General features: G+C 40.1%; 1 protein-coding gene and 1 long non-coding RNA gene across 2 annotated transcripts in view; one reads left to right on the forward strand and one right to left on the reverse strand.

Annotated features, from left to right (window-relative positions):
• LOC111737707 overlaps nucleotides 1-27,811 on the reverse strand; it is a 175,824-nt gene that overhangs the window by 57,592 nt on the left and 90,421 nt on the right. The window contains exon 3 of the long non-coding RNA XR_002779541.1: nucleotides 19,068-19,165. This is a non-coding gene — a long non-coding RNA (uncharacterized LOC111737707). The remainder of the gene's footprint in view (nucleotides 1-19,067; nucleotides 19,166-27,811) is intronic.
• NMUR2 (neuromedin U receptor 2) lies at nucleotides 14,852-27,032 on the forward strand. Its single transcript, XM_011356771.2, has 4 exons — nucleotides 14,852-15,696; nucleotides 21,465-21,549; nucleotides 23,793-23,918; nucleotides 26,654-27,032. The coding sequence occupies exons 1-4, from the start codon at nucleotides 14,980-14,982 to the stop codon at nucleotides 26,947-26,949; spliced, it is 1,224 nt and encodes a 407-aa protein (XP_011355073.1). The 5' UTR covers nucleotides 14,852-14,979; the 3' UTR covers nucleotides 26,950-27,032.

Genomic DNA, 27,811 nt, shown 5'->3' on the forward strand with positions numbered 1-27,811 from the left:
AAAAACTTGTGAAGTAGAAATTAATATTTCTCAGTAAAGTGAGGATTAGAGAGTTTATCAGAGGTCCCCAACCTTTTCGGTACCAGGGACCAGAGCTCCTATGGGAATCTAATGCCTGATGATCTGAGGTGGAGCTGAGGCGGTGATGCTAGTGCTGGGGAGCAGCTGCAAATACAGATGAAGCTTCGCTCGCTCATTCACCTGCCTCGCACCTCTTCCTGTGCAGTGCAGCTCCTGACGGGCCTCATACCTGTACTGGTCCACTGGTCCACAGCCCAGGGGTTGGGGACCCCTAGTTTAACTGACTAGACAAGGTCTCACCGCTAGTAAGTGACAGGGTGCTATAGAATCCAAGTCCTTAAACCCCAAGCCTATGTTTACACCACGGCCAAAGTTTTCATTATCCCAAAATACTGGGATAAGTGGAACCTGAACTGCAAAGGAAGTCAGAAGCTGAAAAAATCAACGAATGAAGGATGTCCTTGAGGTAGTTCAACTGTGCAAGTGTCAGTAGAACTAGCTAGCCTCAGTTTCTTTAATCTGCAAAATGAGGACAAGTGCAGTTTATAAACTAAATCAAGGCTGTGAGCATACCTCTGAACTACCACTGTGAACCAATTTATACTTAGAAAAATATTGTAGAGAAGGCTTGCATAGCAAAATGCTATAATAATTGAGAAAAAAGGGTGAAATACTCCACTAGATTCTAAATTTTGTGAGGTGAGGGACTGAGTCCGTCCTGTTCACAAGCATAGTGTTTGGTACCAAAAAGATTATCCACACAAGTTTTGAATGGAATGAATAAGCATGGTGCCTGGAATACAGATATGAATAAGACCTTAAACCTTAACAAACTGTTCGTCTTGTGGGAAATGCAAACATTCAACATATCATTGTACAACTGTTGGCACACAGAGCATTGCAGTAGAGTCCAGAGCGCTGTGGACGCATGAACAGGGGACAGGACGTTGTCTCAGGCTTGAGGGAAGGTCTCTTCGGGAAAAGTGATGTGTGACCTGAAACCTGAAGAATCAGTAGGAGCGACCAGGGTGATGGATGACAGCAAGGCTGGAAAGTGAAGTATGTAATTTACGAGTGTTGCTTCCAAAAAGGTATGCATTCATAGTATGGAAAAACAAGTGCACTTGTTCTTTGTTGATCAACGGAAGAAAGAGCTTTGAAACACAGAGCTGGCCTGAGGATGGAATGATTTTGTGTCCAAGAAGGCATTACAGCAGAGACAGAGGGGTAATAAACAGTAACTTATGCTGTTATAGAGAGGTGGCCTCAGTCAGACAAGGATTGCCATCTACACTCTCCAATTCCTTCTAGCCCTGAACCTCTGTGATTCTAATTAAAATCAGGGTTGCTTTGTCTCCCAGCAGAAGTCCCAGCATGGGTACAAAACCAAACAAGGAAAAGCAAATTAATCTCCATAACCAGCCCTGCTCAGCCCAGGGAAGTTGGTTTTCAAAGTTTCTCTCCCTCTTTTTAATTGGCCACACCTTCCACACCATGGCTGGCTGTGCTCTTCATATTGTTCTGGTTCTTCATCTCATGGGGAAAGAAATGAACCCATGTTTACACAATAATGACTCTATCCTAATTCTTCCAGGCTTACATATTGGTGACCGAATAGCAGAATGGTTAGTAGCATAATTCTAGAATCAGAGAGATCTGGATCAAATCACAGTCCCACCGGTTACAAGTTGTGTGATCTGGCCACTCTCTGAGCCTCATCTTCCCATATGTAACATGGGAACAATTATTGCACATGGGCTGTATGTACATACCTTATATGGTGGTCATGAAGAACACCTCGCCCATAACAAGCGATAATATTTAAAAGCTAGTTAACTTTCAGAGCTAGGAAAACCTTAAAAAGGATCTCTCATTCTCAGTTGTTTAATGAGATAAAGCAAGAAGTAACGAGACTTGCACAAAGTCGTCTAGATCGTTAGAAGTGTGCAGTTCTAACCCCAGGCCAGTGCTCCTCAGTGGCAGGGCCTGAGTCTTACTCATCTTGTGATCTCTCAGGTGGCTAGTGCTCTAGGGGCGCAGGAGAGGGGATGAAGGAAAGGATGAAGGAAGGGAGTAAAGGAGGGAGAAGGGAAGGTAGGACAGAGGCTACCCCAGAGGACTCTATGGTCTATTTTGAGTAACTCTATCCATGTTGAACTTCCAGATCTGGTTCTAACCTCAGAATTAATGATGGCCTCTGATGGCACTCTCCTTCAGGCTGCAGCTGGTTTCTTTCCTATTCATACCTGTTTTCTGCCACCACCCAACTCCTGCAGAAGCTTGGAGGTAGGAAGATTCTGGCACTTGCTGGGGTCCAGCAAACAGGGAAGTCTATAGTGACAATCGAACCTGCTGCATAAAACACTCCACTTCTTTCACTTCATTGTCCCTGTCCCCCTTTTGACACTGAAAGGGCTCTGCACACAGACTCCCAACGTGCCACTAGGCATGCAGGGATAAATAACACCGCCAACCAGTCCACGTGCCAAGAAGATCATCTGCACGACGACAGAGGGTCTTTTCTGGCTCTGTGCTCATTAACAGGAATGGCAATTTCCCATTATTCTTAAATTTTTTAAGCACTGAATGTTTTATGTGATGGCATTAAAAGCATCACCATTGCACTACGGATAATGTCTCTGAGCATGAGCCCTTTGCATATTTTATTTTCTTTAAGTGACTTATCAAGTTAATACATTTCCAGAGAATGAATAACATTGTCTCAGTCACTTTTTTCTCTACTGAAATTTCCATCAGATCCTAAGTTTTAAAGTAAGAATGAGCTAATGAAGAGAGGGTAAAGAAGATGAATATGCAAAGCTGTACTTCCTGTGCGTCTCAGTCTATCGGTCACCACAAACTCTCGAGCCCTTCTCAGCCATGGCAGTCACATTCCCGCCACTCACTTGGGTCTCACACATTCATTCTACCCAGTCTAGTCAAGAACTGTATGTGGTGGGGGCCCACGCGGATCTCAGAATTAAATTGCCATTTTAGCATTTATACTGACGTTGCTTTCGGTCCAGCTTTCTTAGGCATTACGGTGACCCAGATAAGTTCCATTTTGACTACCAAAATTGCTGATGTGCCTATTTTTCCGGGGTTTGAGGCTGTATTTTCGTCTCACCTGCTTGGTCCCTGAACTTTCGTCTCTTTGATATGTGACAATGTAATCTATACAAAAGCATTTTCTTCGGTGATCTAGTCACCCTCCAAGACTCTGATAGGTGTAAAGCAGTATTTCACTGGTATTGTGGTTTTGATTTGCATTTTCGTAAGGAGTAATAATGTTGAACATCTTTTCACATGCTTGTTTTCCATCTGTACACCTTACTTTATAAATCGTCTGTCCTAATCTTTTGCTCATTTTAATTGGGTTGTTTGTTGTTTTACTGTTGGATTTAAAGTTATTTTTACAATTCTCAGTTCAAACCCTGTATCCAGGTTCTTGTGCAGTAGTAATAACAACAAAACCAAAACAACTAGCACTTATTTGAGGCTAGCACTGTGCTACTCACTTCATGTACGTTGTCTCAGTACTTATAACAATCTCCTGAGGAAGATAGTGTGATTAGTCCGGTCCTACAGCTGAGAAATCCAAGGCTTACCGAAATTAAGTACCTTGGCTAAGATCTCACGGCTAAGAAAGGTGGAGTCAGAACTTGAACTCCATAATCCCTGTTTTTCATCTCGTCTCCAGAGACCTGGGAAAATTAATCCTCATTAAAGCAAGCTAATAAAACAATTAATAGAAATATGCTTACTGTCAGAGAACAGACTATATTTGTAAGAGTATTTTCCCATATAGTAACCTATCTAAGAAGTCTTCGAAGAAATTTTGACCTGAGTCCCAAGAACACACTTTCGAACAGAGAATTCTGTTCCAGAACAAATTAAATGGGTAAAGTTACTCATAGCTTGGTTGTGTCAAACATTCTTCCCTTGGCCGAATGTACGTGCTTGAATCTGCCATTGATCAACAGCTATGCAAAAGGTATAATGCCAAGAGGAAAACAAGGAAAGAAACTGAGGTGAGGGCACTTTAAATTTTGTTAATGGAAGGAGAACTGACATCTTAATGTTTCCTGATGAAAGTAATGATCATTCTTAGGAAGAACTCATTCCACAGACTTTTAAAATTATTTGCACTTTTCATTCAGTGTGCCTGGGGTAGATGTTTGTATATTCTACTCGCCTTTTTATGTCGACTCTTTAATTCAACAACTATTTCATGTCCATTTTTCTGCTAGCACTGACTGAAAAATATAGACTAAATAACAATAACAATTATGAAACACAATATTCAGGGGTTACATTGAGAATTTAACCACTGGGATGGCATGGGCACTGATCAACCACCCAGGCACCTGCCAGAATGCCATGCTGGTACGTACCAGACAAATACGAGCCCTGTAATAAGTATTATCACATTATTATATTGTTTTGTATTTTATAGGACATTTTTATATTAAGTATCTCATTTGAATTTCATAAAAGGCAGCTAGGCATGATTATCTCCACTTCACATATAAAAATGATCAGAAAGGTAAATGATTTTTTCCATTGCTTTTCACAGCTAGTTAAAGGTAAAATGGAAATTAAAATTAGGTGTTATGACTTGTCATCTAATAATGTTTCACTGTTCCCCACAGTCCCTGGCTCCAAGGAGCAAATGATCTCGTTGGAATAATGCTTGAAACAAAGACAGTACACTTAGTGGAGCAAATCTATACTAAACACAGGTGCTTCAGAGAAGGAAAGAGGAAGCTCGAAAGTGTAAAATCTGATCTTCCAAAAATGGTGGCAATTTTTGAATATTCCTGGAATAAAGGAAGCTCCACAGCCCCCAATGTTGTTGATCAGATGCATCTTGGGCATCCTCTCCCTCCCCAGATCCCAACCTTGGCACTGCCCGTACTCGTCCAAGCCCACAGAGCCTTGCTCCTCAAAGTGTGGTCCTCATGTCAGCAGTATCGTCATTACCTTGGAGCATATTAGAAATGCAGAGTCTCAGCCCCCTGCCTCTCCTCCCCATAAGACCCATTAAATCTGAATTTTCACAAGGTTCCAAGGAGAAATGGATATACCTTAAAGTTTGAGAAGTCCTACTCTAGATAAGCTTTGTGCGCTCTTTATTAAGACTTCCCAGCCACTATTAACCACACCACCCATTCCAGCTCTTCCGCTGGGTGTTCTAGAACTTATAGCCTATATATACCAGAATCATTCCCTGTATCTCAAACCTCTGTTTTAGCTTCTCTATCATATAATGAGTTGTGTGCGCATTATGAAACTTGGCTCCTTCCTGTGAAAAATGCTTCCCTTGCAGGCCTCTCAAATGAAGGATGATTTTTTTTTCTTCCACACTCACAGTACACAGGGCCTAGAGAGGAAGCTAGGTGCTTTCCATGCTCCTCACAATCATCTCTAGTCAATTCCTCCTTCTTCCTTCAAAAATCCTGCCATTTTTTTAGGGAATGCAGTTAGCGTTAATATAACGGCTAAGTGGAGAGCCAGAGGAGCGAAAGAACAATTAGGGGGATCATTTTATAAACTACATAAATGTCTAACCAATGTACTGTATACTTGAAACTAATAATATTTTTTTAAATCTTGCTCTTTTTGAAGCATATGCCATCGAGCTCTATCATTCATTATCCTGCTTTATTGTAATCACCTGCCACTCTCATTAGCTGCCTTAATTACTTTACTGAAGACTTAGTCTCACATTCACTGTCTTACACTTCACCCCTTCTACCCACTGTCTCACTGTCCTATCACTACTCTTCACCTCCGATAATCCGCTATTACGTTAGCATTCTTGACCACTTCCACACCAATGTCATGGTCGCCATCAGATCCCTGTGCTCCTCCACCTTTTACTACCTCATCTCAGCCTTCTTCCCGGCCGCACCTCAGCCACCCACCACCATGGTCATGCACTAGACCTTGTTGGTCATTAATATCTGCACTGCTTGTAAAATATTTTTTCAAGCATCTGCTTTTATTTTTGAAACTAAGTTAATTTTATAATCTTCCTCATTCTCCTCTACAAATTCTTTGACCCATATCAAGACCTCCAGCCCCCACCAGCCCCAGGACTTTTCACAGTTTATTATCTGTCTCGTGTCCTCAGTCCCTCCCTCATTATTTTTAGATGTAATGGTCAAACTCTATAACCAGACCTTTTTATGTACCCCCATATCCCTGGCTCTTCCCTCCTCCTGTAGCCCAGCTTGGCAGACCCCCAATGTTAGCTTAACCCAATCCTCCACCTATTTTGCAACTATACTCAAGCAGCTAAAGGGGCCTGGAGAAAAACTCACTACAGGTCTAACTTTTCTCTCTCTAAATTATGACCTCCGAACTCAAGGGGGCCTTTAGTACTCCCCAGCAATTTCACCATATTCCCTAATTCACCCTTCCATTCCCTAAGAAGGATGTTCACTTGTTTTCATCTCCTCTGAAATCTTCAACACTCTCTGCCTTTCTTCATTCTCAGCTCTCGACTTTTCATTTCATTGAGAAAATCAAAGCAACCAAACGGGAATGATCACATTTTCCCACCATCACGTCTCAAACTATCTGCTTCTCCACCATAAACTTTGTTTTTACAACTACATAAATCCAAACCCTCTATTTGTTCACTTGATAGCATCACTTCTCACCAACCCAAGACTTTGCTCTTATTACCAACATTTCTTTCTCCTCATCCTTAATTTCCCCCTAAATACTGGATCGGTCCCAGCAGCAAACAAATAGGCTACAATTTCATCTATATTTTTAAAGATCCCTCTGCTGTCCCCGTGTCTCTCTCCAGCTATTTCATTTCTCCACTTACCTCCAGAGAAAAATTTCATAAATTCATGTCCTTTCATTCCCTTATATCCTGTTCTCTTTATAACACCCTTTGGGCAGGTTTTCCCCCCACTACATAGACATCACAGTTATCAGAGTCACCAGTGAATCCCATCTTGCTAAATCTAGAGTGAGTTCTCCACTACAATCTGCACTCTGCGCTTCCTCCCTCCTTTTCTAGTCCCTCTCATGCCCTGGCATTTTGCTGGGTTCCATTCTGACCTCACCAACAACTGATTCTCACCTAACCTGGATAAAGTGTTAGTTGTTTCCAGTTTTGTACACTTTTTATCCTAAGGAAATGCAAATTTAATAACAGGCTCTTATTAAAAAAAAAATAATCAAAAAATCAGCAAGACTCCAAGGAATGTATCATGTAATGATTATTTCAGGTATTATTTCAGAAAGCTCGGTCATTTATTAACTGTGGAGACATAAAGTAAGCCATGTCATCTCCCTGGGCCTCCATTTATCCATTAGTAAAATGAGAATGTTAGAGTTAGAAAAGTTCTAAGATAGTTTACTCAAGTGTGAGAAAGTCAAAGCATCTTTGAGAATAAGATGTATTATTGGTCATATACTCCCAGTGTTTTGCCATATGATGTGAGGTAATGAATATGAAAAACTGAATACATGTCAAACATTTCTACTACTTCCAAAACCGGCTCTAAATAAGGACCTTCCTCCCAGGGTTGAAATGTGTGTAATCTGGGATGAAATGGGAAATTTGGAGGAATTATGCTGGGGACATTCGGAGGAATTATGCTGGGAAAATTCTGGCAGACCTACAAAATATAGCAGATGGAGAACAACATGAGGACATAACACTGTTCCCTTCTGTTTCACCAGAGCTCTTGGCTCCAAGTGTATTCCGAAAGGTACCCAGCACGCATCAAGGGCACAGAATATTCTGTTCATTAGTAAGATGTTTTAAAGCTTGGTTTTTGCTCAGGGATCATCAGTTTTATAGCATGAAGATGGATTAATTAATAGGACTTTTATTTTTAACTAATATACCCAAACATGAATCTAGATGATCATTGCTATTTTAAAAGTAGTTGCCTTATAAGGTTGCCATAAGTTAATCGATGGAAGAGAAACAAATAATCTAAGTTAGAGAATAATACAGGTGGAAAGTTCTCTTTGGCTCATCCGTTTCAATCCCCTCGTTATAAACACAGGAGGAACTGAAGTCCAAAAGTAGGCACATGACTCGTCCAAGGTTGTATTGTGAGCGTATCTAAGCGAACTCAGATCTCCTGACCTGGGATCCAGTGTTCTCATCACTATAACTTTTAGTTTAGTAAATTCTACAGAGAAAACGAAGTTATAGCTCTACCAGGCAAGGAAATAATATAAAAGAAAAAACAAAAGAAGCAGAAGTGTGTCTGATGTGGACCAGGAAGTAATATGCACAGAAGGGAAGACACTCATCCTCTCAGATTTGTAGTTAAGAGAATAAGTAGGATAGGTACTGTCATAGCTTACTTATATCTATGATAAACCTAAGACTCAGAGAGGGACATATCTATTCATTCATTTGCTTATGTAGCAAATTTTACTGAGTGCATGCCAAGTGCCAGTCATTGTGTTTGGTGCTGGAAACACAGCTATAAATGAAATATAGTTCCCACTTTCATGAAACCTATATTCCGAAGGAGTAGATGGCCAAAGAAGATAAATCAAATAGACACAACAGAAGAAAGTATCACAAAAACATTACAAATTGAGATCGCTGTGAAGGTAACAAACCAAAGACAGTAACAGAAAATATACAGCAGGGTGTTCTGAGCAAGTCTCTGAGCAAATGACATTTAAGCTAAGAACTGAAATATGAGAAAGAGGTAGTTTTGCAAGGCCCCAGGGGAAAGAACGTTATAAGCTGCAGTAGCTGCATATGCGAAGATCCTGAGGAGGGAAAGGAAGGTGCGTTGGAAGAATTGGATGAAGGCTTCTGTTTCTGAAATGCATTGGGCAGGAGGAAGAATGAAGATTAGGTAGAAGTGGGGAGGAGCCAAACGCCATGGGACCTGGCAGCACTCGCTGAAGGTGTTGGGATTTACTCTAACGCCAGAGAGATGCTAATGGGGGATTTCAAGTTGGAGAAGGGAACTGGGAAGTACATGGATGGTTTCCTATAAACCATGTATCACCTTTAGAAAAGCTCATACTCATGACCTACTGAAAGTGGTTAATTTGGCTGTTTGTATATAAGATCATGAACTATTAGAGCTGAAGAACCCTTTGAAATACTCTAAGGTGACTTTTTCACTTGCAGATGAGGGAATAATGCCTACAGATGGGAAGAATCCCTTTAAGGGACCGAGGTTCATGGAGCAGGTTTATAGGTTTTTTTTTCCCATCTCATTGTAGGATATGCTCTTCTACTAAATTCTTTTTCCTTAATCAAAGGCTTTCAGAAAACAAACCTTTTCTTCTTTGGTGGAAAGGAGATTGATAAGAGATAAGAAATAAATCCAGAGGCCCCCTTCCTCCAAACATTAAACTTGACTTACTCTTTAAAACCATTGACCTGAGCCTCCAAGTAAAGCTTGGCTCATTCTGGAGGGTATTATTCGGGGACCTGTGGCCTTGAGGAGATGAACATTGTCAGTGCTCTAAGCCGGCTTCTTAGCACATGTCCCGGTCAAGCAGACCGCAGGACCTCTTACCCTTTTATCTTGGTTTTATTAGTTTCCAGATCCATTAACATGAGGCATCACTTGACATATTTCTGTTTGTCTCTTCCAGAGCTCAAGTGCTAATTATAAAAAAATCTTGGTGACTCCACATTATAGGATGATTATCCTATTGATAGAAAAGTCATTTTAACCTCTCGCATCCTCAGTTTCCTCATATATAAGTCAGGCTCAGAATTACATATCCTGTTGGGATTGCTGCGAGGAAGAGATGAGAAAAATGCCAGAGAACTGGGTAAAAGGCTGTCACATTCTCTCTCCTTTACTGAGCACCCTGTGTGTGTTGGGACACTCAAGAAAGATAGAAGGTATCTCCACGTTCTGGTTGCAGTCCGACTTTGATTGCTTCTTTAAAAAGATTTTATTTCCATCAGCTCACTTGATATCCCCACTGATGATGCGAGGTGAACATGAGAGAGAAATTTACTTGTTCAAGATCACCATGCACAGAGTAGGAATTCCTGAGTTTTGGTCCTTGCTAGGTTTTCATGGAGCCTGTCTGATCTTGAAGAAATGATCTTCATAAAATGCCAAAAGAATGATTCCCTTCTCCAACTTGAAATCCCCCGTTAGCATCTCCCTGGCGTTAGAATAATCCCAACACCTCCAGCGTGTACCGCCAGGTCCCACGGCATTTGGCTCCTCCCTACTTCTACCTTATCCTCTTCCATTCTTGCTCCTGCCCAATGCATTTCAGAAACAGAAGGCTTCATCCAGTTCCTCCAACGTACCTTCCTTTCCCTCCTCAAATGTTACCAGTGGTGCATATTTGTGACACCTGAAGTATCACCAATGACTGTGCAGTAGAGAACAACAAACAAGATTGTAACTTTTTCAAGGAACTGGGCTATGTCTTTGCTAACCTGGGAATCTTCCTGAATATGCTCATGAGACACGGGCTAATTATAATAAAACAAAATAGCTGTATGAGGACCTGCCTCCACCCCACTTGCTGCTCAGGGCTCATCGCCATTAACTCTGATACCCGTTCACTGAAGAAGCACACATAAGAGGAAGACAGGAGACAGGGTCATGACTCCTTACACTTCATAGCCTGCATCATAGGGTAAGTTCATGTTAGTCTGTGTCGAGGCCTATGTTTCAGCATCACCATGGCAACAGTAAAAAATGAGATGGTAATGAAGACAGCTGCTGTATAATGAGCAGGGCATAAACAAGGACAGAGACTCTAAAGGGTGAAGGAAAAGGAACAAGTGCCTGTACCCTTGGCCTTATCAGAATGGCTTCCCTGGGAGAGGTAAATGGATTACACGCAGCTCCCATGTCAAGACTCTGAGTCAAATGCTACAGACATTTTTGTTGCTGATATGTGACCTCCTCATTGGGCTTTTCCCGGTGACCTACTATAAATTGCATCTTGACCACCCAAATGTGTGATTCTCACTCATATTTTAGATGTGCCAGTGTATTGGAACTCATTTGGGGATATATGGGCCTCTGATTGTGGAGCTTTATTTTTCTGCAGAGTCCAAACCTATCTTTTCTCCACTTGCAGTAAATAAGAAAGAATCAAGGAATGAGCATTCTTTGGGAGGTGAGTGTCAACTGGGGAAGCCCAATGGTCTTACTTCATCTTTCTATCCCCACCATGAAGCACAAGGCCTTGGTAGGCACTGGCCAATGTTATCAGATGCATGGATGAAAGATTACATCACTCAACACCCCTGTCACTAATAAGTAGGCTCCTCAAGAGAAGAGAGTTCTTTCTTATTCACTATTATACCCTGAGTGCCAGAACAATGCGTGGCTCAACAAATGTGTGCTGACTGACTGACTTACCAGCCTAAGGTGGGCCTTCATGACCTCCGGCAATCTTACAATGTTTTCTTATGAACTCAGTTTCCTACTTGCTGATAAGACTATGAGTCGTCCCCATCTTTCTCAAACTCCCACCCAAACCCTGGCCTTTCTTCCATTCCAACTCTCTCTCCCTGTCCCCTTTTCCCTGATTTGATGACCTTCAGCAGAAATCACTGCCTTGCACTTCACAAAACAAACAAACATACAAACGAAAAAAGAAAAAAAAAAAACACTAAAAGCCACCAGACACAGGCAAGAGTCCCTCAAATTTTGGCTGCAAAATCTAGAAACCGTCTTCCTTTTTGTCACAATAGAGGACCTATATTTTTCTCTTATTTGTGGCCAATTTTACCAACTATGTATGATTTGTATGCTCTTTCCCACCTTCTTGGGAATCATACACATAGTGTTCTTCACTTTCATTCTCTATTTCTCTCTCTCTCTCTCTCTCTCTCTCTCACACACACACACACACACACACATTTTCCTTCCCTATTTCTCTCTTTCAAAGGGATCTTTTCTGCTCTTAAATAAGTCTCTTCTATTAAAAATAATAATTCTTCCCTCAACTCAAAACACCTAGTCACAATTTTATCTCTCTTCTTCCCCTTCACAGCCAAACTTCTCAAAATAATTTCTGTAATTGCTGCCTATTAATAAATCCTCCATTTCTGTAATTGCTGCCTATTAATAAATCCTCCACTTCTCGCTAAGTCCATCGGTGTAGTCCATGCTCCCCCATCATTGCAGTTATATATCCTTCATAAAGTCATGTCTGATTTTGTTTCAGCTTCTTAGAAGATCTCACCTTTCTGACTCACTCTTGGTTTTACTCCTCTTTTCTCAGGCTCTTTGGGGAGGTTCATTCTCTATCTGCTACTAAATCTTAGAATTTCTCAAGGCTCCAATCTAAGTGCCCTTCTAATCTATACTTTTTCCATACTTAACCTCACCCATGCCAATGGCTTCAATTATCATCTACGAGCAAGGTCTCAAACATTTCTATTGTTAGTTGAGGTTTTCCCTATGACTTCTAGATACCAATGTTTGACCTTCTCTGGAATTTTACATATAGCTGTCATAAAGGCATATCAAAGCTGGCAGACCCCAAATTAAATTCATGATCTTTTCCCCTAAGCTCAGACCTACACTGATGTTCTTGATCATCACAAATAAGACTCTGCTGTCACACAAGCAGCCAGTCTGCCATCCTTACATCTTCCTTTCCTCCTTCTTCTTTCCTTCATGTATACATCCATCCATTTAACGAAACTCGATCGGGTACCCTTTATGTTCTTTATGTGGCAGCACTGTGCTAACCATGGAAATAGAATAGGAAATAAGACAGTGCCCTGCCATTATGAATCTTAACCTCTTTATTGGGAAGACTGACAATTTAAACAAGAAATCGCAAAAATTTCTAGGAAGCTCCAAAGTATTTTCCCAAAGTATTATTGGAACTCACAACAACCCAACTATTATACATTAGGACACTAAAGTACATACATATGAAATAACTTGTCCAAGGACACGTTAGACCGAACATAGTCCCCTTGATGTTAGACATTCCTGCCCCTCTTATGTTTGAATGGACACACAGGATAGGCTCTGGCTAATGAGCGGTGAGCTAAGAGCAAAGGTGGCATGTATTACTGGCTTTTGGGCTAGAGCTTATAATTACCTATTTGAGAACTTCTAGATCTCCCATTCTCTCCACCATGATCAGCAAAGGCCCAGACAGTGACCACAGTATCAGCCTAGGTCCCAGGTTGAGTATGGCATGGGACAGACTCTCCAACTGACCAACAAAAAATTTGTCATGTGAGTGAGAAATAAATTGTTACTGTTTTTAAACCACCGAGTTATGGAGTCATTTTGTTACGGCAGCATAAACTGTCTCATCTTGATCAACAGATCATTCTTGAATCAGTCCCCTTACCTTTCAGTCTCAGTTTTACCACTCAATTTAATAAATAAAAGGGAAAGAAGAATTCACATTTAGTGAGCACCTCTTAAGGTGCTTTACGTCATCTCATTTAATCTTCCCAACCACATAAAGTCTCATCCCTTGAAAAAAATATTTCCAAATCTAAAGATGTCTCTCAAAAATACTGCTGCCATACCAATCTGAGTCACTGCTGTTTCTTATGTGGAATACTGTGCTGGCTTTTTGCCTACCGCTTGTTAAAACTTCACCCTTCTCAATTCTCCTGCTTAAAACTCTCCAAATATTTCTCTCTGCACTTTCAGTCAGATCCAAAGCCCCTGCTGTATGAATGAGATCTAAACGCTCTATCAAATCCTAGAAGAGTACACGATCTGGTGCCTGCCAGTCATTTCAATCTAATCACTCGTACTCTTCAATTCACTTGTTAAGTTCCAGCTGTCCTAGTCTTCCTGATGTTTCTGAAACATCAAGCTTGTTACCACCTCAGGTTCATGGCACTTGCTAATATTTCTGCTGGGAATATACTTTCCTTAGCTCTTTTATGACTGACTTTTCATCATTCATAACTCAGCCCAAATGACACCTCCTGAGATGTCTTCTTTGAGCAACCTTGATAAAGGAATGCTTCCAGTCTCATGTTTGTATGGTCCCTTATCTTTCTTTTTCTTCACGGCATGAATTATTATCTGCAATTATATTATTAGTAGTATGCTTGTATACATTCAGAATTCCCTACCATAAGAAAAGCTCCATGCAGGTTGAAACTTTGTCTTGCTTGTTCACTGATGTTTCTACAAAGCCTACAACACTGCCTGGTACATGTCCTCAAGAAGTATTTGGTGAACAAAATAGAATAAATGAATCTCCAATTTGCCGATAAGAAAATGAGGCTCTGGGAGTTTGAGTAACTTTCTCAAAGTCTTACAGGATTTCTATGGGTGTGCCTGATTCTAAACCTCACTGCCTTTTGCTATGGCCAGGAACTGCCAAAAGAGACTGAAGCGTCAGACAGCAGGCAGGGCTACCTGACAGGCAAGAAGTAAATGTTTTTTCAGGCTTTCGATTCTATTGTGGATGTAATCGAAACCAAAAAGGCACATCGATCATGCTTTCCCCAGGGATGCCTGAATTTCCAAAGGAACAAGATAACTTGAGAAATCTATTGATCTCCCATTTTTGTCATGCTGCACCACTGACAAAGATCAATGGAGATTTGTACTCTTCTACCCAAGACTCTCCAATTTTAATTTGTATTTCCACCCAGAGCCCCGCGACTTTGCAAAATGCACTGCTCAGAGTGCCCACACCTTATTTCAGGGTCACCATCTTTGTCAGCTGTTTTGCCAGCTTCTTCTCTTGAGAGAAACGTCTCCCTCTCCTCTTCTAAGCCCTGCAAAGCCAGCAAGCCCGACCCAGCTGTCCTCGCACATACTCATTGGCCCACAGCCTGTGGAGGGGCGGGGCTTCTGTCTCAGCGGCTCTTCAAAAGAGATCCTCGCAGGAGCACTCACCAGCTCCCGCCTCCTGCACTGAGTCTGTGCTTTCCTGTCTGCTTTCTCTTTCCTTTCTGGCTCATCTTGGGACAGAGGCTCATTCTGGAGGAAGCTCAGGTCTTGGATTTTAAAGTCAGTAATGGAAAAACATGAGAATGTTTCCTGGATTCCCCAGCAGGAAGAGGAAGATCCATTCAAGAAATACCTAAACAGCACCGAGGACTATCTGACCTTCCTCTGTGGGCCTCAGCGCAGCCACCTCTTCCTCCCCGTGACTGCGGTGTACTCACTGATTTTTGTGGTTGGGGTCACTGGCAATCTCCTGGTGTGTCTGGTTATTCTCCGGCACCAGACTATGAAGACACCCACCAACTACTATCTCTTCAGCTTGGCTGTCTCCGACCTCCTGGTCCTGCTCCTTGGGATGCCCCTGGAAGTCTATGAGATGTGGCGTAACTACCCCTTCCTGTTTGGGCCCCTGGGCTGCTACTTCAAGACGGCCCTCTTTGAGACCGTGTGCTTCACCTCCATCCTCAGCATCACCACAGTCAGCGTGGAGCGTTACGTGGCCATCCTCCACCCCTTCCGTGCCAAGCTGGAGAGCACCCGGCGGAGGGCCCTCAGGATCCTCGGCATTGTCTGGGGCTTCTCTTTTCTCTTCTCTCTGCCCAACACCAGCATCCACGGCATTAAGCTCCACTACTTCCCCAATGGGTCTTTGGTCCCGGGCTCTGCCACCTGTACAGTCATCAAGCCCATGTGGATCTATAATTTCATTATACAGGTCACCTCCTTCCTTTTCTACATCCTCCCCATGACTGTCATCAGTGTCCTCTACTACCTCATGGGGCTCAGAGTGAGTATCCAAACTGGCTGGCTTAAGAAAGCATCCTTGCTTTTTCTCACTGACTCAAAGTTTTCTAAGAAAAACTTAGAGATATTCAGGATTGGAAGGGAGCACACAGAAAGAATGAGCTCAGAGAGGAAACTCATAAGGTAAAGGACTTGCCTCAATTGGACAAACAGTAACCACAACTATAAATCATTTCCTTTAACTTCCATTATTCCTTACTCTATATCTGTGGTTCTCAATCTTAGGTGTTCCTACAAATAACCTAAAAACCTTACTGTGGATACCAACATGCAAACCCCTCCCAAAGGGGAATTTTGAACCAGAAGGTCTGAGGTGGAGCCACTTTTTAAATGGCACAAGGTGGCCATCCCTGGCGAGACTTCCACGCCCTGTGGTCTCCTTCCTGCCCTACTGCCTGAACTGAAATTTTCCTCTGCACCAACCTTGTCTGAGCATTATAGAAATTATCGCTGCCTGTTTTATACTCCAAGACAGATAGACAGTTTTAAAGTCAGAACCTTTCCTGTGGTTGTTTTGACTTTTTGGTGGATATATCAGGTTAAAATGAAAAAAAAAAATATGGCCTAAGTGAGATCAACTTGGACTTCCTTGAGCAGGTGGAAATTTAGGGATGGGGTGGAGAACAGAGTATGTAAGAATAGAAGACAATGTGAATAAAAGATAGCTAAAATTAATAGAAAATTATCAGAGTTTGGAGTATATCTTATAAGTTCTTTTCCTCTGCTCATGGTAGTAAACTGATTCCTTTCTTCTTATTTTTTTCTGGATCTAAATTAGCTGAGAGAAACTATTTTTGATGAGGGTGGGAGTGAGTCTGTATAATTCTTGTCCTGATATACTCTACACCCAAAATCATAGAGATGAGGTCTGACTGTGACAGTTTTATACCTATTTAAGGAGGTAGCTTGTGTAGAAAATAGTCATGAGACCATTTAGACTCTCATCAGGTCTGAAGCTCACATATAATATGCCTTTAGGCAAGCCACAACATTCTCTCCTGGAATTAGTTTTCACATTTATAAAATGAAAATGCCACATCAGATTATATCTAAGGCTTCTTATAGCTCTGACAGTCTATGATTCCTTAAAAAAAAGTAGTGGGGGGGGAGGAAATCTGTGACTGGGAGTAATGTGAGTTATAAATGAAAGAAAAAGCAGACACCACATTCATATCATATGCTTCAATACAGTTCTGATACTGTGTATTATGTAGCAATTAACATATTCTCATCTCAGTGATGAATATCTATGGTGAATGGCAAGGTTTAAGAAAGAAGAACAAATTCTAAGTATCACTGATGTCTGGACACAGGAGCAAATATAATCAGGCAGAGAGTTGTGCTAGTCTCCTCCTGGAGAACTGGCCCCTATATTCCCAGAGACATGTCACCCTAGACTAGCTCACTATCATGGCTTTAGATTACCCTGTTCATCTCTTGGGGGCGGTGGTGGTGGTACTTCTGTTTGATTCCAAATATCATGAGCCGTATGAGAAATCTCTACTCCAAACTTCTCAAGAGCATCTCATCCAGCACCAAACAATCATTTACCTTGGGTCAATTTGGAGGAAATATTTAACTTTGAATAGGAAACACAAACACCCCTCCCCAATCAATTACTTTGAGTTTCACTTGGTTTTGCTGTCATGAGTCTACAGCTTACCTTGTATCAGGAGCTAAGTGACAGCTCAGACAATAGCTTAGAAACCACCCTAGTCTGCTGTGTGTATGTAATGCAACTTTCAGCATCTTGTTCTCAAGAAGGATGAGGTGTTACTCAGAGAATACTAGGAAGGAACTATCTATTTACAAAGTCACTCCTAGAGGAATATAAAGATCTCAAAACTGGAGTCAGGAGGTAGGCCCTAGTCTGTATCATGGGCCTCAAGGCCTTTGCATATACTGTACCTTTTGCTGTATTTTTCCCACCATCTACCACTACAATCCTTTTTGCCTTTCTAACTCTCAATTATCCTTTAAATCATACTTCACTTACACTCCTTCAGAGAAGCTCTCCCGGATTCTCTAGCTACACTTGGTCCCTGTATAGGTGCTCATGATTCCTAGTGATTTCTCTTCCTTGGATTTATCACGGATTAAAATTCTATACTTTGGGGTGCCTTGATATCTTTCTCTATAACTAGACTGTAAGATGGATGAATCAATGAATGAATGAAGTTAAATTGTTTCCCTCATTGCTGGACTTCAGCTTCTCTACCTTCAAAACAAGACTTAGAAACACTATTGCAAAGGGCTTGTTTGACCTAAGAGATTTTAAAGACACCTAAGCAACTCTGAGGATTATTAAGTTATTGATTCCCTTGGCAAATCTAAAATTATGATAGAGTCTGGGACCCACTGCCTTCAGAAGGCAGAAACCCCGAAACTGATGAAATCCCAGGACCAGGGGAGAAGGAAGAAAGCCACATGTATGCTCAAAGCTTTGTCATTCCAGGTCATAAGTTTCCACTCAGCTGCTCACCAAATTTCAAACATGATGGAAATGGAAAACAGACAATCCCAAGGCGAGTTCCTCTCATCTGGGAGGAAGTTCTGCTGAAACCCCCAACTACTCATTATTGCTTCTGCATACAGCATTAGTGCTTGAGTTGAAGAGAATGTATTACAACTTGTAGCAGAATTCAGCCATGTCAGAGTTGGATTGAATTTTTTAAATAATAATAAAAAAAATTGTTCAGATATTTACACAAAAGCTGTGATTATATCTTGGTATTCTGAAGCTTACTCTCCACAAACTACATAAATGAACAGTTGGTGGAATGAGTCTAATCAAATAAAAAAGGTTGATCGGGATAATACATCAACCTGAATGATAACCATCCCCCAAGGGCCCCCCTTCACCTTTCACCTCACATAGCTGGAGGGAGCGGGGCAGGAAGACTTCTGAGCTTCTTATATAGTAGCCACAATTTTTCTCTCCTCTCTTTGTAATTTGACTTTTAAAACAAAAGTTTGGGGATGGGTGTGAATAATTAATGGCTGAATATCTGCTTTGCCTAACATCTGAAGGAAAATGAAAGTATTAAAAAATAAAGCACATTTAATATTGACCACATAAATTGTTTGAATTCTATTCTACTATGTCAACTCCTTCAAATCTTATTGGAACAATGTATAATATGCATAAGACTTTCGCTCTTCCTCTGGTTGGCTAGAAGTGGCTAATAGAGCTCAATATTCTTTCATTATTCTTAATTATGGACTGAAATCAAATAACGGAATAAATACCTTATAATAATGACAACTTTTTAAAGATGTAAAAAAATTAGAAACTTCAGTAGATTTAATTGAAGATAAGTTAGTAAGATTTGTAGTTTGATGTACTGTTCTTACCTTAAACATCAATGTTTTTCTTCTCACTGCATCTGGCTGCTTTTTTGTATCAGCACAAGTATCTCTTCCAGATGAATGGTTCATGAGGAGGAGGATTTCTAGAAGGGATTTAGTAATCCACATGAGTAGGCCCACAGGTACAAATAAATAACTCTACTTCATCAAAATTCAGTTTTTATTGTCTTTTGAGTAGACTCAGGACAATAATCAGAATCACAATAACATCAATAATACATAGCTTAAGAGTCATGTACCAGGTACTGAGATAAGCACTCTACTTGCATTATTTTGTTTTACTAATATATTAATATATCTTATCACCTTCGGTTTCCGCCCATCTAGTTCTAATAACTGTACAATATTTTCCTCTATTTCTTTTCAAGTTCTCGGTGACTATGAAGGGTCAAATCTCAAGGGAACTTTAATCTATCATTTTGTGAAGACTCAGGTATATGTAGAGAGCATGAATATACTTAAGAGGCAGATGACCAAGTTTGTTAATTATCCTACTGGATGCTTCAGGGCCACTGTGGTCCCGAGAGCCACCTGACTTCTAGGAGCTTACGTGTTTGTTAGGGCAACAGGATACTGATTTGTCTAACTTTGGAGGCAACTTTTAATGACCTCTCTTCCAAGTCTTATTTAATTTTAAATATCTTTGCCTAAAGTATTCTGTAAAAATGCCACCCATCCCAGGAAGCTAATTCTTAGAGTAGTCTGTTCCATTATTGCACATAACCACACCAGTTTCTTCTTTAGTAAAATATGTTGAATTTTCCTTCCACCTAATGACCTCGATTAGTTCATCAGGACTTTCTACATGACTAATGAGGGAACCTCAATTCAATCTGGCAAAATATGAAGGGGAGTATAGACCCGAAAAGCCCAGAGGTAGAGTTGGCTCTTGGTGACGATTAATACAGTAAAACACAATGTCACCAAGGACCTAGCTTTACCTCTGTTTCTTTGCTCTTCTTTCTATGGTGTTGGTTTCAACCCTGAGATCCACACAGTGGCTCACGAGTGGTTCCAAACACCTTCTTCACGGTGGAAAAAAATAGCTGTTGTAATTCTAGATCTCATATTCAGATTAATGAGAAGGAGCTCCCACTGGCAGGCCCAATGAAAGAAAAATGAAACTTCCATTCCTAGCAGTACATGAAATATCTGAAATCTCATTGGTCCCTATTACTCAATCACTGTGACTGACTAAAAGATGTAGCTAAGTTATTTAGGGACTAAATCTGGAGCTGGAAATAGGATTGTTCCCATCCAAATTAATGACTAAAGATGGAGAAAGAGTAAATTACCTAAGGGAAAATCGGGGTATTATTGGTAAGAGAAGAAGGAAATAAATGCTGGGGCACCAATCGGCAAATATATGTTATACTATTTTCTAGATGTGTGATGGTAGTTCATCATGAGTCCTTAAAGCTTCCTTTATTTGGTTGAATATATATCTTTTAGTATGTTAGATAATGGCATAGATCTTCAGTGCTATGGGAGTTCAGAGGAAGGAGAGGACAATGGACTATAGTGGCCACCAAAATCTTCTAGGAGTAGGTGGGACTTGAGCAGGGCAAGAGTGAGTGTTTGTACGAGCACTATTGGTATTTGAAATTTTCAGAGACTACTTCAAGAATCACTATGTCTTCCAACAAGGATGAGCATTTTTAACTTCTAGACTCAGAAACATATGCACTCTTATTAGTAATATTAGGAAATCCGAATTTCCCCAAAAAGTGCTTATCAAGACAATACTAGGTATTCCACTGAAAAGAGCTGGGGGCGGGTATTGTCTAGTCAAAGAAGCACTATTCTCCTTGAGGCTGGGGTGGAAAATGTGGGGTATGGAAGGTGAGGGTGGGGGAAGAGAGATACACGATCTCCTATGAAGATTCATAATGTCCATTAGCATATTAAAGTCTCTGAGAAGACCTACAATGAAGACTATAAACTTCATAAAGCAGAAATATCATCTTTTTGTTTTCTACTGCCCACCCACCATATAGCGGAGGGATTCTATTCTAATTGATGTATAACAAGTATTGAATGAATAAATGAATGAATGGAAAAGCCTATCTAACACTTTTTAACTTCATAATTTCACATTTTTCATAGAATACCTATTAACATACTATGTAACTAGAGTTACACAGAACAGCAGACAAAAAATGGTCACACTGTAACTTGACCACAGCCACCTATCCAGGTGAGTTAGCGGACATGGATCCAACTCCACCTCTATCTTATTGTTACACATTTGACAAATTCTAACATTTATTTTAAGTCCCAGGTTTGGGATTGCGAACTGAATGTTAGAGTTATACTTCTTGAATCTTCACAGAAGAAAAAAATATTCCCCTTTCTTAACATCTCTTTCCACTTCCCTTGCAGCTAAAGAAAGGCCAACTACTTGAGGCAGATGAAGTAACTGCAAATATTCAACGACCCTCCAGAAAATCAGTCACCAAAATGCTGTGTAAGTCCTTCATTTTGTTTGTTTGTTTGTTTGTTTGTTTGTAAAATCAAAGGAGTTGCATTTGGTACTGAGAAAGTGCTTCTGGGGTCAGGATCAAAATTCACCTGAAACATAATATTATGATCTGATCTTTCTTGGCTTACTCATGTTTCTAGGACCTGTTTCTATTTCTATTTCAGTTTTTAACACTCAAAACAGCACACTAAATTGCATTCACTGTGTGTGGTGTTTGGTAAATCACATCACTCTCTGAGCTTGTGAGCCTCTCTTTCCCCCTCTAAAATGAGTGGGTGGTTTTTAATCTATTTGGATTATAGGTTTCTTTAAAAATATGATGAAAGCTGCCAACTCTCCACTCAGAAAATGCACAAATGCACATATGCAAAATGTTTTATTATTCATTTCAGGGGATCAGGAATCCCTGTTACCTATCCTTGGACCTCATGAGATCTTTTAATTCCAGATGAAAACCATCTGGCCAAGAGTACCACTAAAGTAGTCATTCCACCTATGACATTGCATGATTTTACATAAAACAATACCCCCTTCTGTATAGATAAGAGGTTTAAAAAATATATCCAGGCACTGATTTACACACTCCCAAAAGAATGTTATAAAAATATATGATCCAGCGCTAGCCTAGGAGAGATAGTAATGGAAGAAAAGAGGTTCATAATATGTGTTCCATGTCAAAACCTAAGGTATAGAAGAAACAAATCCTCCAGCTAATATGCATATGAAGCATCCACTTAACTCTGTGACATTTATGAACAACAGCAACAACGACAACAACAAAAACAACTGTGAAGTCACTAAAGTTTGTCTTTTCTACTCTAACAATCATCTTCTTGGAAATGCGTTAGCCTCTGTTGGCACCTGACTTTCCCTGTTAAGAATTCCAGTGTCTTCCTTATCTCTCCCCTTTCTCCTCGATCATAATTTACTCCTACAAAAAGACTTGAAACACATTCACATTAAAGTCACAATGATAAAATGGGAGGGTTCAGTTTTAACAGCAATTAAATTTTTAATTAAAGGAAACTGTATGCAGTAATAAGCACATTAGGGACTTTTTCTTGGGGGCAACCTCAGAAGAAACTGCCAGATATTCCTGAAACCACACCACGCAGGCAAACAACTTACTATGAATACATTTAATGACAACAGGAAATATGTGTACTGTTGAGTATGGAAACCTCCAATGTGCTCACAGATAGAGAATTGTAAAACAAGCACTATGCACCACCCCATCACCCAGCTTCAAACTTTATCAACTCATAGGTGATCTTGTTTTATCTATTGCCCTGTTTCTCCCCTTGCCCCTACAAGATCCGTGGGGCGGGGAAAGGGGAGGGTAAATCTCAAGCATCTTATTATGGGAAAGGAAAATATTTTGTACATTTTTTAACTTCAGAAGAGAAAAAATTAACTTCAGAAGAGTCTGTGGAGATTAAGTGGCCCAAAGAGAAATCACAGTGGCATCAATCTCTGCCTTAGAAACTAAAACTAAGAAACTAGAAGGCACAACTTCCTGTGACTCTATAATTTTTCAAAATAAAAAGTAAAAACAAAAAGAAATTGGAAGAAATTCTGTACTCTAGATGCTTCTAAGATAATAGACGCATCCCATTCCAACCAAAAGATGCTTATAAAGCAACATTTACTGAGGGTTGTTCTTTCTCTTTCTCCTCCCCCGCCCCTCACAAAATATTAAATGATGGAATTCAGAGAAGCTTCTAGTTCTTTCTAGAGCGACAAGGTAAATTTACACTATATTTAATAATTCGTGATTAATCTATGACTTGAAAGAACATCAATTCCTTGAACCCAACCATTTTATTTATATAACGATTTATGTGGTTCCAATGGTCTACTTGCAACAATTCATTTTCCACAATAGAATGTTTTCAGTACTTTAATAAATTTGATACTATTTTTAAATGTTTAATTTTTTTATTTTAAATGTTTAAAATATTTTAAAAATTTTAAATGTAAATTTAAATGTTTAAATTTACATTATACAAGAACTCTTATACAATCATATGGAAAATTAATCCTAAATCCTATACAATTCATTCTTAAGTTTAAATATTCTATGTAGAGGCTCTTTAGGATCTAGTTGATCTGTAATAATTATAGCTTAACAAAGATAAAGGGAAAAATGCTAGAAAGAATGGTGGGCATTGTATACCTATCCTTATTTTGACTGCTTTCGCTCTCCCATTCATCATTGTTTTTTTCAGTTGTCTTGGTTTTAGTGTTTGCTATTTGTTGGACCCCATTCCACATTGATCGGCTCTTCTTCAGCTTTGTGGAGGAATGGAATGAATCCCTGGCTGTTGTGTTCAATCTCATCCACGTGGTGTCAGGTAAAATCTTAGCTGGTTTGGTTGCATCACAAGTAACTGAGTAATTGCAGCTTCTTCATTTTGCTTTGAGCAGTAGGTTCTATCTGGATATGCTGATTTATCATGGGGACCTGCCATACTATGAGGCAGCACTATTTTTGGTGCTACTTTATAGAAGACCTCAACTCTAAACATGATGACTACAACAGGAAAATAGTCTAAGGATTCCTCCCAATGAACACATGACTGAATTGGTTCCTATTTATTAAAAACCCATGTCCCTGAAATCTTATATAGTCTTTGGCAAGTGTTAGATACTCATGAAAGCCAACCAAAGAATATTCATGGGGGATCGAGATCTGCCTTTAAGCTACTTTAACACTGCTTGCTGTGGGTACGATAGAAGGTGGTGGAAACAACGGTAGAAAGGTCACTAAGTCAGAAAACCCGGATTTCCATCTCACTTCTACCATTAATATTCTGAGTGATCTGAAGAACATGGCTTCCTTCATGCCAAACTTTCCTCAACTGTAAAAACAGCAATAACGCCTGCTCTATACAAACCATGGGCTGACGGTAAGAAGCAAATAAAATATTAGCTATTAAAAAGCTTTTAAGCTATAAAATACTATATACCTTTTTATAATCATCACAACAAAGTTGTTAAGTAGATATTACCATCGCCATTTTACTGTTGAAGAAACAGTTCCACAAGGAAGAAATGGCTTGCTCAAAGGCACATGGCTGGCAAATCATAAAAACAGGGCTGAGGCCAAATCATCTAACTTCAAGTTCAGGGTTCTCTCACCTAAAATGGAGCAGAGAATGGCCACCTAGGTTCCTCTTTCTCAGACAGTACATCTTCCAGCCTTAGGTTCAGACCACTTGTTTCTGTACCTCTGCTCATCGCCAGCTGGTTCAGAGAGGAAAGGTACGATCCACTTGTGCAAGTTAAGCTCCAGATGTGCACAGAGCAAAAAAATATATATATATTTGTATGTATAATGAATACCATGTATATTATTTATTTTCTACTATCCTCTTTTTTGCCCTCAGCAGGCCTCGTGTGCGGCTTGTACCTGCACATTGGCACTTTCTTCCATGTTAAGCTATTCATTATTCTGGGCAAAATCTCAAAAATTTTTATAGCTCTTATCTTCATGGTTAATCTGGAAAAAAATGAGAGGTTTTAAATGAACTGGAAAACACTACTGGACTTAACTAGTTGACTCTACCTCTCCTTCCTCTACAATGCCAACTAGATGAAGCTACAGAAAATGCCCCCAACCTGTCTTTTGATCTACTTCATTCATTGACCATATGCTTGTCAAACTGATTAATTAGAAAATTCTGCACATTCTACCTTATCCCTGCACAAAACAACCATTCCTGCCTCTGCACGTTTGTGCTCACCATGCCTTCCACCTGCCACACTCGCTCCTCTCTTCGCCGACCGTCTCTACCCACTTCAGGGACTGGCTAGAGTGTGAAAACCCCATTAAATCACTCATGACCATTACAGTTCTTGAATTCATGTCATAATATGAATTTCCATAGCATGACTGCTGGTATTACATATTTTGTTCTTAACAGATATTATTTGGTATTGTCCTATTGTTAACTTTTTAAGGTAGGCAGAGAGCTTGCCTCTGGAATACTATTCTAAGTCCTTAAAGAACAAAGTCTAAATTCACTATCTGCTAATGTGCCTCAAACTTCTTGGCACCTAATCATAGTTCAATCAGTATTTATTTTTTAAATGATTAACGGTCCATAGAAATGTTCTTCTACATTTCTTTCTTCCCAATTCTGTGCACAGGTCATATGGCACTCTGAATGTCCTGAACTAAATAAATGAGGACAACAATGAACATGCTGATGAAAATATCTATTATGTGCTTTATTTTCTTAGCCATTCTCAGCCCCTCTGTGGATAATATCTCAACTTGATTCTCATGATAATCCAGGGAGGAGTATTAGGCCTGTATTATCATTCCCATTTTATAAAGAAAGAAACTGAAGTGCCAATTCTGCCTAAGGTCACAGAATAAGCAAGGGTCAAGATCAGAACCAAGTCCTTTGACCCTCAACTTTAAGCTCATCTGGGGCTTTGTGGAAATAAAATAGGATACAGTAATAAAGGAAGAGGATATACCAAACAAGAAAGTGGCAGTGTGCAAGGCATTTGGTGGAGAAAATAAATGGCGAAATACACTTTCTCAATAAAGTTGGTTATAAAGTAGGAAGAATCATCAAGGGGAAAGCTAAACAAGAAAGAACATCGGAAACTACTATTTCTTGGAGAAGATATTTAGCATAAAAAGAATCTCAGCAGGGACTATGCCTTGACTAATTTACCATTCCTCCATTACTTGCAGTTTCAAATTATAGATTTAAGCAAAACTCCAATGAGATAAAAACATCTCTCTTTCCTCTGATAGTTAAGCATCTCTCATTAATGCTATGGGAACACGTTCTTTAATTAAACAAGTAGAGATCAAAGAAAGATACAGAACATCTCAGAGAGATCCCATGCCAGCCTAAATTTTTCTAAGACTCTTTAATCTTTGTGTTTGATTCCTACGTACACAAGTGGTAGAGCATTTTGTATTCTCAATTAGAGTCTTGTATATGTTATCACTTCCAAAAGAGGCAATCACAGAATTCTAGGCTGTTGTTAAACATTATGCTTCTCCCTATCATGCCTCTTCACTCAATTTCTCCTTGGTATGTCTCTTCAATCCCCTGCATTCCAGGTGTCTTCTTCTACCTGAGCTCAGCTGTCAACCCCATCATCTATAACCTACTCTCTCACCGCTTCCGAGCAGCATTCCGGAATGTGATCTCTCCTTCCTGCAAACAGTGGCAGTCCCAGCATCACCCACAGGAGCTACCTGCCCAGCGGAACATCTTCCTGACAGAATGTCACCTTGTGGAGCTGACTGAAGAGGCAGGTCCCCAATTCCCTTGTCACTTGTCCACCTGCACCTGTCACGTCCCCACAGTCCCCTGTACAGGACGGGTATCATTAAAAAAACTCTCAAGGAGCTGATATTCCTCCCTGCCTCCACACTGCAGGGAAGGACTGCCCATAATTTATGTGTTCTTACATGATATTAGGGAGGTAAAACGGCTCTTAGGATTTATATACCCATTTCTAGTTTTTTGTTTTGTTTTGTTGTTTTTAACAAATGAGAAAATTGCTAGACTTAAAACCCAGACCCTCCTGATTTTTAGTTATCTTTCCACTATCCTAACAGCCTCAAGCCTCTTCACTAGTTTATGAAGAGAACATGACTAGCAAAGCATGGCACCAATATTTTGCATACTTTCCACTAATGGGAATGATTTGTTCTGAGTCATCCACACTCTGAGTCAGGCTGCGCTCTTATGACTCCTGGTCCCTGTCAGCCACAGAAGCAAGACATGTAGATGTGCTTTCCCTTCATACGATCTGAAAGGTCCACGCCAGTGTTTCTCCACAGCAAACTATTTACTCTACGGTCTCATACTCTGCCATTACAATGTGGTTCCATAGAGTTCTGAAGCCTTCTACTTTAAGAGACTTCCAGATAACACGGGAATGCTCCTTACAACTATTATTCCCACCTTCCCAATCCCCAAATCACTATCAGTCATTCCTCACCAGGAATGAGATCAGATACAAGTCCTACCGAAGGAAGAACGCAGAGAGAAAAAAGAGACATGAACTATACCAAACACAGACTTAGTTGTTTTCACAATTTAGTCTAGATTTGGATTTCTAAAGTCTTACTTCATAAGTAGACGGTAGTATGGTCTAGTATCAAAAAAAAAAAAAAAAAAAAAGACAAGTTAAATGGTAACTACTGGTCTCAAATCCATGACTTTCAGCTATTTGATTCTTCATTACATATATTACATATATAACATTC

Source organism: Pteropus vampyrus, unplaced genomic scaffold, assembly GCF_000151845.1.
Source record: "Pteropus vampyrus isolate Shadow unplaced genomic scaffold, Pvam_2.0 Scaffold30, whole genome shotgun sequence".
Lineage (NCBI taxonomy): Eukaryota > Metazoa > Chordata > Mammalia > Chiroptera > Pteropodidae > Pteropus > Pteropus vampyrus.

Bases quoted from the DNA above. Each gene is read 5' to 3' on its own strand.
- NMUR2 (XM_011356771.2), top strand. From the start codon at position 14,980: ATGGAAAAACATGAGAATGTTTCCTGGATTCCCCAGCAGGAAGAGGAA. The intron at 15,697-21,464 runs GTGAGTATCCAA...CTTCCCTTGCAG, and splicing joins ACTACCTCATGGGGCTCAGA to CTAAAGAAAGGCCAACTACT. The intron at 23,919-26,653 runs GTAAAATCTTAG...CCTGCATTCCAG, and splicing joins TCTCATCCACGTGGTGTCAG to GTGTCTTCTTCTACCTGAGC.